The sequence below is a fragment of the Meleagris gallopavo genome, chromosome 5 (assembly GCF_905368555.1).
Source record: "Meleagris gallopavo chromosome 5, MGAL_WU_HG_1.1, whole genome shotgun sequence".
Taxonomy (NCBI): Eukaryota; Metazoa; Chordata; class Aves; order Galliformes; family Phasianidae; genus Meleagris; species Meleagris gallopavo.
In genome coordinates, this window is record NC_139408.1 from 49,737,461 (window position 1) to 49,753,502 (window position 16,042).

At 38.0% G+C, this 16,042-nt stretch overlaps 1 protein-coding gene across 8 annotated transcripts in view; it reads right to left on the reverse strand.

Annotated features, from left to right (window-relative positions):
- The window catches only part of CDC42BPB (CDC42 binding protein kinase beta), an 88,287-nt gene that overhangs the window by 44,134 nt on the left and 28,111 nt on the right, over positions 1 to 16,042 (reverse strand). For all 8 annotated transcript variants that reach the window (XM_085225675.1, XM_085225677.1, XM_085225674.1 and 5 more), the window contains exons 3-5: positions 8,510 to 8,593; positions 4,980 to 5,075; positions 790 to 938 (exon numbers count right to left, since the gene is read on the reverse strand). In XM_085225675.1, coding sequence (XP_085081801.1) covers positions 790 to 938; positions 4,980 to 5,075; positions 8,510 to 8,593 — 329 coding nt within the window. The remainder of the gene's footprint in view (positions 1 to 789; positions 939 to 4,979; positions 5,076 to 8,509; positions 8,594 to 16,042) is intronic.

Below are 16,042 nucleotides of genomic sequence, written 5' to 3' on the forward strand. Positions count from 1 at the left end.
CATACGTAGCCTATAAGAATACAACCCACAAGAGTTTCCAGTATTACCATCATTTTGCTTTTTAATTGTTCTATCATACATAATTGCTAAATCTGAAAATGAAGAAAAGGATAGGGATTTCTACTCGATCAAGAATCTTGAAATAACAAAATATCTACCAAATGTCTCCCCTGCAACACTAACAGCTTTTCTAAGAGGTAACCCAAAATAGAAATACACCTTCCTGGCCTATTTCCTCATACACAGAGTAAGGAATGTTATATTCTTAAATGTTACAATCCAAGTTACACAATTGTAGGTACTGGTCTGGAATATACTTCCTACGTGCAGGCACAATTAAACAGGTTCACTCATTACCAAAAACCATCCTCTACCATCTGAGGATCAGCTCAGGTAAGCAGATTCACCATTATTATGGGCTTACAGTGAATACATTTTGCATAACTTTTAAACATTTGCAGAGAATTTAAATTGCTTCAAGCATCTATGCTGGTTTGGACAACTGTAGATAAATATTCATGAAGCGAATGAGAATAAGTCAAGAAGCATGATTAAAACTAAAAGCTTTACTGAGAAGCTAGTCATATAAATGCCATTGCTTCTAATACGAATCCATCAAAACTTGGTAACTAAAATATTATATAGCTTATGTAATTATTATTCATCATACAGTAAGCATGTGCCCACAGTAGCATCCCCGTGGCTAGCCATCTGTATTTGTAGCAATGTCTTTAGAATTAATTTAATATAACTGCATACATATTTTTCAAAAGTAAGATGACATTTTACCTATGCACATAATGCAGCTCATGTATGGAATGTATTGCAAGCACCATTTCACCAATGTAGAACCTTGCCATATCTTCAGGAAGTTTGTCTTCAAACTTACTGAGAAGTGTCAGCAAGTCACCACCAACATAGTAGTCCATCACTAGATACTGAAAAGGGAGAAATAAAGCAGTTACATACTGAAACACAGCTGTTAAGAAAAAGATATGAAGTTCATCAGTTAACTGCTGAAACAATAATGATGATGATAGAAAATCATTCCTTCGATCTTTACTACAGTGATGCACAGTGGGGAAAAAAAATCTAATATCACGAAAAATTTAAGTAGGTCATCAGTGCTCAAACTGAAAATTTCAGATGGGAAGAAAAAGAAATTAAAAATAGGAATTTGTAAGAGAACTTCAGTGCTATATTATACATGAACAGAAAATACTTGATACCACTTGCAGAACAGAATTCTTTCAGACTGAAAAACAATAAGTAACATTTTAAGGTTTAGTTCTGTAGGTTTTTGCCTGAATTGCACGTCTATTATCAGGTGCTAAAATTTGAGGAACTATGCGTTTGAATGTTGGATATTTATATTATACAAACCAATTGCTGAAGGAAACTCTTAACAGAAGCACTAAGTAACAATCCTTGCTTCTTTCAAATCATACTTTTTATTAAAATTTCACTAAAAACTTTTCTGGAACACATTAGTGCTCAACAGATGGATGCAGCTTAGTTTAAAACAAACATTTCATTACAAATTTTAGCCTTGGTACATTTCAATACTACTAGTGGTTCCAAAAGTGGAACTTAGTACATCAGTATCATCAAGCGCTCATCTTGACACATGCCACATCACAGACGCACAACAGAGCTGGCAGGAGCTCCATGACACCATGGCTGGGATTGCTCATAAGTCAGAAATGCTGTCATGCCAGAGGCACTACAGCACTTGAAAATTTAAGAAATCAAATGTTCACATTCTTGGACATAAATGTATTTCAATGAAAAAGTAAATTGCCTCTAACAAGGCCAACCAACCATTATTTTATCTCTGGAAAGTACCAACATGCACATGGCATCACGTGAAACTACAGGACTCAGACTTGTTAGGAAATACCCTAATCTCTGTTTTATAGATGGAAAAACAGCAATACACACCTAAATCCAGGGCACCACTCAAAGCATAATGACTTGAACATTTTTGTTCTATGATTCCCAGGATAGAATACTATTTCCTCACTATCTTTTGGCTTAGAAGAGGGCTTGAGAAGGCCTACATTTTGATGTTTTTCTGCATTTCATTATAGCTTAAATCATGAAATTCACCTAACAGATTATGTTGAAAGCAACCAGCATGTACTACACAATCCAATAAGGAGTTTTAAATGTTTGCTGGAACACGGTATGAACACAACAATTACGTTTGGGAACAAAAAGTTACAGATGGGAACCAGAGGTGTTCTAAAATGAATATTGTATCATGCTATTTTTTTTCAAAAGTGAAGTTAAGAGAGTTTACAGAGCCTTCTGTGGGAGCTGAAATAGACTGCCTGTCAGGAGACACGGTAATGCACTTCTCAGTTCCCAGAGTTCATAAGGCAGTGAGAACTCACTTGACCATGAAATGAGGGGAACACTTGAGACCTCTTCTACAAGAAAGTCAAATTTTATTAATCATCTTCCCCACAACGATCTTCTTGCCCAGAGGCACTTCTCCCTTCATATAAGGTTAAAATAAAGGGTATTATGACACTTAAATTTAGACATACTGCATTTCTTCCTGGGAAGTGGTTACATCAAACAGGGAGGGAGGTTGGAGATCAAAAGGAAAAAAAAAAAAAAAAAAAAAAAGACATCAAAATACTAATAAGGAAACTTAAAGAGGCTGGCAACAGAAAAACAGAAATCTTTTGTAATGAATAAGAAAGTATTTATCTTTGAATTCCTGATAAATTACACAAAAACTCACAGATTTAAATTTAGATTAAGAACTTCAGGTCACATATGCATTTTGGATGTGCACAGACTAAGCTTTACCTACCCGCTATCTACCTCAGTAGAATAACCAAAGGCTTACTTAATTCATCTTGACTCTGCAAAAAACTTTCTAGGTACCAGAAAAAGGCATGCTAACATTTCTACATAGTGTCATTTAAGAGCTGGCTGTTCAGAAAAAACTACCACATTTAAAAAGTAGATGAGCAGAACCAGAAAATCAAACTCTAGAACAAACACATTTTGTAGAACTTTGTGTTTCATGCTTGCATTTAATTTCACCATCATAACGTGCTCTACTGATACTAAAGAGAGGAAATAAAACCCTAACTATTTCTAGAGACTCCAATGGCATTACTGCTTTTCTGTCTTAATATATTATCATTATTTGTCTCATTCTGAAGTCTTACTTCATGCAGCCAGGGGAGGATGGTAAAGCCCTAGGTGTGGAAAGACTCCTCTCTGGTTTTGCGTATAAGAATCATGAGCTATAATGCACAGATATCAACGGGAGCAGGTAAAAAGAATCAAGAGCTTTCCCTTCCAGAAGGGTTGGCAACTCAAGCTCTGGTGTCTGTTCTCATTTTCTTCTTAGATTTGTGGTCCACTACACAAGAGTAAGGACGAGTAGCAAAGCTGAAAAGTAAAGCCAAACTGAAGAGGTTCTGTAATGTGGCAGCACTCTCCTGAAATGTGGAAAAATACGGCTATAAACTTCAGATGAGCAGAGGTCTGAACAGAGATCTTTCAGCCCTGGGCAAGCTAACTACTAAGAGAGCCTGGGCCACAGCCCACATTTCTGGATGAAAGCTACTTCCTGATGTGTTTTGTCAACTTGCCTTTTTCTTCAAACATCGTTTACAATAGAGTAACTAAAATGCACATACACTTCATCTGTTAGTACCAGACATTTACATGAGAGAGATGGATGCTGAGTAACAGACCAAATTGGAAGTTAGCATCTCAGCACATGCAGTACCAGACCTCAGGCAAGCTGGCAATCTGCTGACTTCAGCTGCCAGGCAGAGTTGTTGCTTTCTACATTCTGGATCTTAAATTAGACATTAGCTGTCTAAACTCTGCTGTCAAGTGAAACTTCAACATCTACAAGCCTTTGGGAACTTGGGGAAATGTATTACACTGTTACAGCTTACTTGGAGCAGGTTTTCATAAAATGGTATTAGCAATACTGTACCTCTCCCTCCATTGTCATTACTATTGCTTTCTGTTACTACAAGTAAAAAAAAAAAATTCTTAGCCCCATTTTCAGATGCTGCTTGGAAATATTACATTACAGTATCTTGAGTTATTTTTATAAAAGTCTGAAGGCTGTTTGATTCTGAGGGAACTTGAATTTATGAGCAATCTTCCTGAGGCAGTTCCACAGATAACTAGATTTTGAGGGGTGGAAAATGTGGATCTATCATAAAGTATTAATAAAATGGAAATAAGACTGTAATTGAGCACCTAGAGACCTGATGTGCTTGTCATTGTGAAAATACTTTTAAGATGATAGTCAAACTAGCATCTCTGAAAAATGTTGAGTATTATCTGACATTTTTTATGCTTAGTTCCTGAACTCATTGGAAAGTTTTCATCAATAAGCTCATTTCTTCTTTATAACATGACCAGCACATTCCTGATCTCTGTGATAAAGCTAAGTATAGTTTGTATGTCATAGTAAGTCTCAATTTTCCAGTAACCATCACTTCAGATGACCAATCTGCTGGTTTAAAAGCATTTCACTGAAATACTTTTTCCTGAGTCTATTTAAGATAACAATTTAATCACTCTTTTAAAATAAAATGTTAAATAAATTTTGCCATTTTTAAACAAAGCCTTGAATTTGAAACTTTAATATTAAAACAGTTCTTATTTTCACTGTGTTAACATCTCCCCTAAATTAATTAGTTGCAATGTTGTCCAGAAACAAACTTAAGCATGATATATTTATGCAAGAGTAGATCAGTTAAAAAAGTGCTTAGCTAAACCTCTGCAGACTGTAGTACTACACAACTTTCTCACTCTCTTACATTTACAGTCAATCCTTTGATGTTTTTCTTCAAGGAGAAAACAAGAATGCCAAAACACAGCTGCAAGGCATGAGTGGACTGATTTATTGCACCAATACACTTAAGTATACAAAAAAATAAAGTTCTTTCATAACATAAAGCTTTTATTTGCTGATGAATCAAACATACCAAATAGTTCTCATCTTGAAAGGCATAGTGCAATGTAGTAATCCACTGGCAATCTCCATTCACCAAGACATTTCTCTCTTCTCGGAAACAAGCTGTCTAAAGGAAGTGAAGGGAAAAAGCCATTGTCAATATCAACAAGTAGTTTTCACAGGATGAATATATGTATGGATTTTATGGGATTATTTAAAATTGCTGAACAGAGGCCTCTAATTAATTAGAATTCAGACTGCACAAGTGACATGTCAAGGAATCTCTGCAGGCTTGTAGTTAGAGATTCAGTCACACTAATCCTGACTGTGACATTAAAAAAAAAAGTAAAAACAAAACAGCAAAAAGAAAACCCACAAACCAGTTCAAGCCAACACTAAATCTTTTTAAAATGTATTATGGAACAATGTTAGGAAAATTATAACTTGTCACTGTAAGTATGGCTCTTCTGAAAAAGACCTTTGTGAAAATATAGTTTCTTTTGTATACTTTCCTTGCATTGCACTTCCAGCTATAGACCTTGCAAACATACTATAGGGAAATGAACAAAATTTACTATTAATGTCTTATCTTTGTCCAGTATAATACATTCCCAATTTCAAGAATCTTCACTTCACATAGCAACCTTCAGAGAAGCAAGCCCTGTGTAGCAGGTTTTCTTAGTATATTTACATAAAACCACCTTTCATAACCTCCAAGAGTCCTCTGAAGAAAAAAGAAAAATGTTTTTATTGGATCAGTATTATCAAGACGCAGATCCTTTCACTGCTCTCCATTCTGAAAGCAATTATTACAACATCCAGTAGTTGCAGATTCAGGTTTCAGGTTCAGGATAAGAATTGATTTTTTGTCACTGCCAATTGTCCAGACGTCTTAGAAAATGTACTGTGGAAGAATATTCCTGGGAAGCTGAAGCCTCACCATATACTGATCGCATCTTATAAACCATCTCAACTGTAATTCTCCCCGTAAGGAAGCAAAAATCAATTTATAGTTCTACTGAAAAGCTCCATACTGGGGTCATATTGTCAAGTCAGTAATTATTGATGCAAAGAGATGTAAATTATAATTAAATGTTAACTGAGTGATTTTCATGTTTACGAACAAGGCCAAAGTACCAGTGTAAAAAAAACTTGGCAGCAGGAGAGTCCCAAGTAATGCAATCCTCAGCCCCAGCACCACAGCCCAGCAGCTCTCGGTTGTTCTGGCACTGCTGCCCGGGGCAGCTGCCAGCACACAGAGCTAGTTTATTTATTTTCAAAGACATCCGTTTGTTGATCCAGTTCACTGCGCAAGCTCAAACTGTGAGGGAATATTACCAACACTTCTAAACCAGTATGCTTCGGAACAGTTTGCATCGTGAATTCTAAGTTTCAAACTATCCTTTTCAACTGACACTAGCACAAAACATCATAGAATGATTTTGGTTGGAAAGGACCACTATGATCATCTAGTCCGACCATCCACCTACCGTGACCATCTTGAGACAGCACCTTGAAAAAGCATGTCAGGCTACCTCATTAGCTAGTCAGGATTTGGAACTGTGAGCAGTAACACACTAAAGACTACACAGTTTGTTGTCAGAGCAATAAATACAAATGCTCCACACCATCAATGCAAACAGCATGCCTATTCTTTTGCTTACAGCCCACCTAGAGATGTCAGCTGATAGTCACTAATCTTTTTGCTGTCCTTTAGTAGCTTCCAACCATATGTTTTTTCTTGCAGCCAGTGCACAAATTAGCACTATTTATATAACTTTGTGCTATGTTTAATGTCACACAATGCTTCTATTACATAAACCATTGTAAGAATGTTTCTTAGTGGATAATAAAATTCTTCAAGTCTGCTTTTCAGTGGAACTGCCCACTTAAGAGGCTATTGTATACCTGCAGGTTTCATTTCAAAAATTAACAAGCTTTACCACATTTGTGAATTTCTCATTTCCCAAATGCTTTATGAACGTGATATGCAGGTTACAAGCTCTTGCTTACCCAGGAAAGCCAAGCCATGAGAACAGGAAATGACAAAGGAGCACAGCAAAGCAGACAGCTGCCTTTACAGTTCTGCATAGATAGGGAAATCAGCGGAAAGAGGACTCAGCTGGATTGTTACTCATCCCAACTATGCACTGGGAGAACTACCGCTCCTTGTAGCTCTTTCTTGATAGACAACCCTCTTTCAGCTCTCGCTTGCCTAACAGTGTAGGAGGATTTAGTCACGGAATATGAAGACAACAATTTGTAAAGATTTCTCTCCTCGGGACATCTCTAATGCTTCAGCTATTTAGCTAAATCTCTTAATTAGGTCACTTTAAAAATGACTGAACGACTGCATGGTTGTATTTACACTGGTTTAAATCCTAAGGTGCTTTTTGGGAACTAAATAAAACAAATTCTAGACTGAGCAACGAATTCATCCCACTGAAGTCTGCATAGAAATGGCACTGAATTTCCTCCACAAAGACACTCAACTAAGAACCAATGATGCAGCACAGCCTGGAGCAGAGTTCTCCTGACAGCTCCAAGGAGAGCGGAGCAGCAGCGGCTGCCACTGCCTGTGGAGGAGAGCTGATGGACAGAGTGTGACTAAATCAGCCCAGTGCAATGTGAGGGAGCTTAACGAGAGACAGGGGATTTATTCACAGGAAAAGAGGTGGAACTGACTCACTGAAAGGAAGGGAGAGACTGGGAAGGGTGGGCTGGGGAGGGGAGAGGCATCAGGATGGGGGCAGAAGAATGGGACAGGGAAGGGTCAGTAGGCTTAGTCTTCAGAAAGTTCCTCACCTTTGTCCCTTAACAGAACTGCTGCAAGTAGTGATGCATTACATATATTTCACCATCAATTCTATTGCTCATTTAACTGCTTATTTATATAGTACTTTTGCCATAAGGTTTTTCCTCCGCAGTCTAAGAGTAGGTATTCTATGTACAGGCCACTTACAGCACAGCAGGTCCTTCCCTCACCTATGAAGTACAAATTCCCATTTATGTAATTTGTTGTGACAATGTACATCTCCTTTCATAAAAACACTCTTTTTCAAATAGGCTTACTCTCTTAACATGTTTGTTTTACAATTTGAATCTGTGGTTCCCAAGTATTTAGTTACAGTTTTACCAGTTATCTAAATCCTGTTACGAACTGAAGGATGCAAAGCTCCTTAGTATATACGCTTTCAGAACACAAGAGAAAAAAGAACCTTTCATAATGCATTTGTATACAGCTATGAATGCCATAGTAGCACCAATCTCAGCTTTCCTGTAGTCTTTAACTTGCCTTCACTGTAAACAAAAATCTGGCCAATAAATTCAGGGTAAGAACTAGGGCAGACTGTCTGCTAAATGAACACAGTAATGCTGAGAACAACAGATGCCTGGAAGGGACTGTCAGACCTGATTGCATTAGAACAGCTTAGGACAAAAAGAAAAAAGAATTCAGCTCCTATGCTCATGAAATAATTCTTCCTAATCTGGAAGAGTATCAATGTAACTTTCCTTATGCTATTTTAAAAATTCTCTGCATTAGAGAAACATATTACTTACCTCTGCCCTTTTGAGCATTTCCCATTTATTTAGAATTTTCATTGCATAAATGCGCTCTGTACACTTCATTTTAACAACTGCAACCTGAAATAACAAGATATCTTTGTTTAACAAAAGCTCAGTCACAGAAATACAATATTTAAACAGCTTAACATTCACATGGTGTTAATTAAGTTACTAAAGAATCGTCAGCAATCAACTCACACAGACAAATTACAGCTTGATTCTTTGCTCCCTCTATACTCCTCCACTAATACTATCTACTTGATGCACAACACACCATATGTGGTCAGCTGTTCATGAGCAAGTACAATGGAGATGATATAGGAAGAGTGTGAAGCTTTTCCTGTGACAATGTGTAGTAAAATCGTATTATTTGTCAAGAACAAGCAACACTTGTAACACCATGCCTGCAGACAACAAAGGAATGCTCAACGGGGCAGTCTTAGAAAATGAGGAAGGCTGCTGTCAATAGAATTGCACTACATTTGACTAATTTGTTCTCACATTTCTGGTTTCAGAAACTTGAAAGATATTTGCAAATTAAAATGCTTTTGTGCACTATATGCAGATACTTAAAAAGAAGTGAAAACAGTATTAATTTACTTATTCATCATCTTGCTTGAAGCATTTCACTATGCATCCTGTGTATTAAACTTGCTTAGACTGGCCTGTTAGGAAAAGCAGTTGTTTCCTACGGCTTTGCAATGGAAGAAAAAAAATGCAGAATACTGAAACTTCAATGCTTGAGAATGCAACAACTGCATTTGGGTCATGACTTGTATTCTCCAAGAACAAAACTAATTCTTCCAGTAGTAAAGCCATCATTTCCACAAAATCCTTGTTTGGCAAAGAAAAGGAGGAATCACAACTAGGACAGCAGCATTTTCTCAGGGCTGCACAGGGTCTGCCTGAATATTTCTGCTGCTGTCCAATGTAAGAAGCATAAAATGCATCATCTTCCATTGCCTCTAATAGAGCTTTGAGTATCAGTGGGAAAAGTGACAGCAATTGCATCACTCTCTCTTCTTCTGTTGGTTTACAACTATCATCTGTAAGGGATTCAGGGGATGCAGCAACTCCAAGCAGAGGCGGCCTATAAACCAAGACTGAAATAGTGCAGAGCAACACTGACCCTGAGGAGGGAAGAGAGAAATGCAATACCTTACTGTACAGAAACTCCAGATGAGGGATGGGGAGACTGCTCTTGCAGTAACATGAGGATGAGATGCTCACATTTAGGCACTCCACTCTGCAGCAGTATACCTACGCCTCCCATCACTCGGTAGGTGAATCTGCTCACCAGGTCACACCTACAGCTAGCATGCACCTGCACAGAGTGATGTAGTGGAAAGAGATCTTAAGGAGAAAACTAGCAGAAACACATGAGAATTTAGCTCTAAATGCAGCTGGGAAAAACACAATGCTCTGAGGAATCCTGTAAGGTGTGTAGCATATCCACAGCCACAGAGCATCTCGGCCTCTCCTGGTCTACAAATATCTCCAATAAACACTACTCCAAGAGGAGAGGATGGATGAGTAAACATGAGGAAGCCTTAACCAAGCACAGATGGAACTGTACAAACCTGCCCTTTGGTAATGGCCTAAAACACTCTGCTTTGTTCCCAGCTTTGTCACAGCCTTCTAGTTAAAACCTACTGTAGCAGTCTCTCCAACCACAATTAATAGAATCATTTGCCAGATGCAGCTAAAGGTATGCTGTAAATTAAACTGTGCATTACAACCTCTGGGAAACTGTAAGATGTTGACATATCCTCTATATATGTTAAATTCTGTTTCATACAGAACTTGATCACTTGGGAAATACCCCAATCTCCTCAAGGAGATCAGAGTAGAATACAATTAATTGCTAGAAAAGAATGAAAGCTGTGCAGCAGAAACAGTTTATAAGTTTTGCATTGCAAGCCCTGACATAGCAATAATCAAGTTTCATTACAACACAGTGCTTGAAGTGCTCAGCCTTCTATGTACAAACAACACACAAAGCAGAATGCAGACATGCATCTGTTGCACTTCATTCTAAGCCCACTACTGTTCGGTAGAACTGCAGGGTAGCATGAGTTTAACACTAACCATTAAGGTGTAAGGTGAGCCCAGCATTGTGGAAGGCACAGCTGAGAAGCTTAAGAAACGTGCTGTAAATAAGGTCCCTTACCATCCCAAACCTCTTCATGATTCTATCATTCTATGCAATTGAAATTCATGAAGATGATGAATAGAGAAAAACAGTTTTTCATTTCACAGAAATTGAAAAGCATCAAATGAAGTAAAAAGGTAGTGAGATGAAATAAAATATCATTTTCTTGCTACAATTCTGGAACTCTACAACAGGTCACTGTGACACGTAAGTAACCATTCAGGATATATTTAAGTATGCTCTTAATGCCCAAGAAACACCCATAGTAGTAGCCTCAGGAACTCTCAGGAACTACTGATTATGGAATGCAGGTGTGGTTAGGAAGTCCCTGAACCCTCAGCTGCTGCAAGCTGGGAAGGAGCAGTTCTGATCCACCCCTACAATTGTTTTCCCATACCTGGCCACAAGGATGGGGTGTGGGGTAATTAATCCAAATACACTTGACTCACAAAAGCTACTTTTGATACTTGTGTCAAGCTACAAAATAAAAATTACAACATGTCTAACTTTCATATGCTCGGTTGGAATGGAGCATCGAAGTTTCTGAAACTAAGCAATAACAGAGAAATGTGATTCTGTTTTATTGAGGAAGTCTGCAAATTGATAAGGAAAAGTTTCAGATAAGAGGGGTTCAGCCCTTCCTCCTCAGCACAGCCCTTTCCAAGCCTGGCACCATCCCTGGGACTCTTCATGCCCTCATAATTCATGGCAACAGAAACACTGCAATAAAGCTCAAGTACCTTTCCTCAGGGACATCAGAAAACCTAATGAATCCTCCTGCCTACGCTTCAACCATCTTAAGGCATATACATGTCAGAAAAAGTATGAGAACTGGAGCTAAAGCAGTGAGAGCCAGCAGTGATAACTACTATGCACACACTATCAGGTTTGTATGAATTTCTGCCATTCAATTCTTCTAGTACCTTTTGCCTCAAAGCTCTGCTTCCCCTGTACTGCAATAAAATAAAAAACGAACCAATATAGCTGAAATAACCCTTTTACACTTTGGCAAGAGCTCAATTTTTTGTTTCTCAAATGGTCTCATAAAGGCCTCTTGCTGCATTCCGATCTTCAGAAGCCATCTGATATTGACATTTAGGGTGGTAATGTGTAAAGCTATCCCAGGCCAAATTCCACCTTCTCTTCTGTCTCGATGAAACCTATAAGGTAGGAACCCAAGCCAAATCAGCCCCAACAAACATGAAAGAACTTCCCAGAACTGGACTCTGCCCTTTGAGTGACCAGCAACAGTAAGCAGCATTAAATGACAAATTTTGTTTTATGTAAATAGTAAGGATGATCCAAGAAACTGCAGAAATTATTTAAATGCAAGACTGAATTTCCAGAATACATTTAAGACAGTTAACAAAAACTTTTTACTGGGAAGCATATGGATTCTTTGGTGCTCAACTTCTTGGAAATCACACTGATTGTGTGATTATATAAAATATAAAAAAAGTAAGTTCTCATTTCTAAAGGAGATGGACAGACATATAGTTGACAGTGCTTATGCAAACAGCTCGTAAGGACAGGCTGTCATGAAAAAGGCACACGTGATACTGCAGTTGATAGGCACAATACACCAACTGGGATGGGGAAACGTTACAGCCTTGTGGAAACACAAAAACTACTGGAAACTCCACATACAGCCACACCTCAGAGAGATGACCAACCTGGAGCAGGTATGAAGGAGGGCTATTTAGATGGCCAAGGAACTGAAGTGCTTCTCATATTAACAACGGGGTAGAAAAAGCTTTGCTTACAGGAAGCAAAAAGGGGGACATGATTGCTACCTATAAATAAAATTGGAAGAAAGGACAACACTAATAAGGATGATGAAAGAGTTGCTTAGTCTAATGGACAATAAAATTACATGGATAAAATGGTGTAAAATTGCTACGAATTAACCTTTGGCAGGAACTCGAAATGGCTGCAGACATTTGAGCAGAGGTTTTAGACAAGCCTTTCATCCATGAGAAGAGAAAATGTCATTTCAGATGTAAACAATTTACCTGTAATGTCTTGTTACCAGGCCCATAATTGAATATTACAGACATTTCCCCCAATTAATGCTTCTAGATGCCACTTTTACACTCCTATTTCTGTCTCATGCTCTTGATATCTTCGGTACATGCTACTGAAAAAACAGTAGCTACTGCTAGAACTGCTTTACTTTCCCAACACTCTTGGATATGAGAAATATTTGACACATATCTCATCAGTTAACAGTTTAAATACTGTGTTGTGGAGGAAAAACTGGTCTGGTCTGTTACTTTTTTTTTTTTTTTTTTTTTTATGTCTACCCCAGAATTAAAATGAGCAACCAGAGTATCCTTGGTGATGTTCATATTCCACGGTTCACATTTCCAAAGCAAAATAATAGTTTTTAGCAGACAGCACGGATCTCTGTCTTGTGCAAATAAGAAATAATTTCTAAGTGCCAAGAAGAAAGATTCTGCAGAAGGTGGCCCTGAGCAACGGCCGGGCTCATCCTCAGCAGTCGGCATGTGGATAAGTGCAGTGGCACGAGGCAGGTCTGTCTGTGTGGGCTGCCCATCCAGCTTCCTGCAGCTGGCCTGCCTCCATGCAGCCATCCAGCTGGCAAGGGCTGTAGATAGCAGCAGTCTCTTCTGAAGCAATTTCAAAAGAAAACAGCTTCTTCGTCCATTTCTACTTCAGAAAACAACTTGTGAAGAGCACAGTGTGGTAACGCAAACCTAATTAAATATTTCTGGGGTACTCAATAGCAGTCACCAAGATATCTGAACAGGGGAGGCAACCTTAGTGGCAGTCTGTAGGCTCAATACATCTCTGGTTAATTTCTAGATGCAGACAGGAAACTGAACATGGGACCCCAAATCTGAGATTACAGTGCATACAAAGCCTGAAGAGCACTGCCTCACACTGCCAACAGTGATTGTCAATAGCAAGTTCAGTTTTTGCACGCTCTCTTCAGAGTCTAACTACGTTCTTAGCCACATAATAATGGGAACCACATAATTCATCAGAAACCTGTGGAACGCAGAATCAATCCTGTTCTCCCAACCACAATTTTATTTTCTTCTTAAACACTTTTAGATGTCTTGCTTCCAGCTAGGATGCTAAGCATGTGTAGAGGTAACAAGCATTATTACTAAATGATTGCAGGCATTATCCTAGATTATTTTTACGGTCCCTTCCAACCTAAACCATTAAAAGAAAAAAAACAAAAAAAAAACAAAAAAAAAACAAAAAACAAAAAAAAAACTTGGTCACATGGATCAAGTCTGCAAACATTTACAGGAAAAATATTTACAATCTATCAATAGGTAAGTGATGCTTACAAGGGACACTTTAAGAATTTTAGTTATTTTTATGCTAAGCAAATTCCACCCTTCTGCTGCAACCACAGTAAGGGCTGCTCACTCAAAAAAATCCTTAATGAAAAAGGGAAGGAAAACAATTGTTTGGATCCGATATTGCCAGATTTCCAGGAGGTGCCAGCCACTTTATACAATGCAAGTTCCCCAACAACATACATCTTGACAGAGTTCTTCCCTCAACAGCAGCTTGCTATTGAAATGTGCTCATCTACTGCCAAGCATCTAAATAGCCCTCCATACAAAATAAGGAAAAGTGATGTTAAAGCCTTACAAGTACATTACTAATGAGGTTAGCTGAAGCTTGCAAAGGAGCAAGTGCAAGTATCTAGGGCCACAGTCCTCATACACAGGACACTCGTCCTCTCTATCCCTTAACCACATTCCAGCACTAGGAATCCAAGTTTCCTTAGCAGGTAGAGGCAGCACCAAGTACACAGACAGCACATCCTAGGTTGGTCTGGGTTTCTCAGGTAGGCACAATCCCACAAAGCCAAGTTTCTTATGACATTTCCTTTCAAATAATGATCCACGCTGTTTCCAGACAAAAGGAGCAGACAGCCACATGCAAATTTCAAGCTACAGAGATATATGTATTTTTAAAAGTCTAAGAACTGGAGTAGTTTTCCATTCTGTTCTTATAGTCTTTACACTTTCTCCTAGACAAGGTGCATTTTCACTGGTTAACAAGACACACCTGACCCTTCACAGTATACTCATTCTTGTTAATGAAGATAGGACACTGAAGTCATGAATAGAAATGAGAATTAAGATTTCAGAAAATAATTTTAATTCTGATTTTATTTTGGAGGCTTTACCATTATTTTATTCCTTCTGGAAGTTTCCTGTCTGCATGTGAGCCCCCCCCCCCCCCAAAAAAAAAAAGAGAGAGAGTAAAAGTAAGATGTGGGCACTCAGAAACATTCCAGCCAGGTGCATACACCTGCATACACCATATGAGATGGCTAAGAACCTTGAGTAGTTTATCCATCATACACTTAACATTTCAAAATATAATATCATTCTAGCTGTCATGGACACAAAATCAAACTATTTCAAACTATTCTTCGTAGCTGTGAAACTTCTGAAGAAAATTAATGAAGTTCTTAAGCCAGTGACTCCAGGACTCAGAGCCTTAAATATTCCTGTAAAGGATATTCAGACATGTAGTTTACCATGCATGCAAAGTAGCTGGCTAAGTTTATGAGAAAAAGAGAACTGTGTGTTTTGGCAGGTGGCTTCAGAAGAAATGTCTAGGTCCTGAGCTAGGCTATTTTTGTCTTAGCATAATAATGAGAACTTTAAGAAATATTTTTTCTTTTGCTTTCTCAATTCCCCTTTGCTCTAAGAACTTTCACTCAGGTGGTTTTGGATTACCAGCTGTTTTCTTCTTCTCATATTGCTGGAAAAAGCGTAAAGAATCAGGCTGAGTTATGTGGGTTTGAAAAGGAAAAGGAAAGAAAAAGACACTGGCAGAGAAGTTATGGACTGGGGATTATCAATCTGTCTTTAATTAGATACTGCTCTGTATGGAGGGACACACATATGCCATCTCAATCTGCTTTCTGGTCAAGGATTCTGTTTTCTTGGTTTTTTGCGTGGCAAAATTGATCCTGACTAATAATTACTACTATGTCTTCATTTGGGTTAAGCTATCTTTCTTCAAAGCTACTGATTTATGCAAAAGTTCTCTAGTAAGACTGAAAACCTATGGGGTTCTCAAAGAAGTTTAAAGTAGCTAAACTGTGGATGTAGCTGCTATAGACATTGAGGAGAATGGAATGTAGTTTTCAACCTTTTTGAAGTCTGGCTCATTTAGCTGTTCAGCTTGTTAATTTAAACTACTTATTTCAAGTAGTATTTCAAGGAATATGTTTAGTTTAATTTCGATTAAATTCTTTATGCACTTCAACAAATATAGTATTTTGCAACCATATTTTGAGCAAATAGGTTTTTGTTTGTAATCAAGAAAAAATAGAAACCTTATGAATAACCACTATAATCCCATTAACTAAT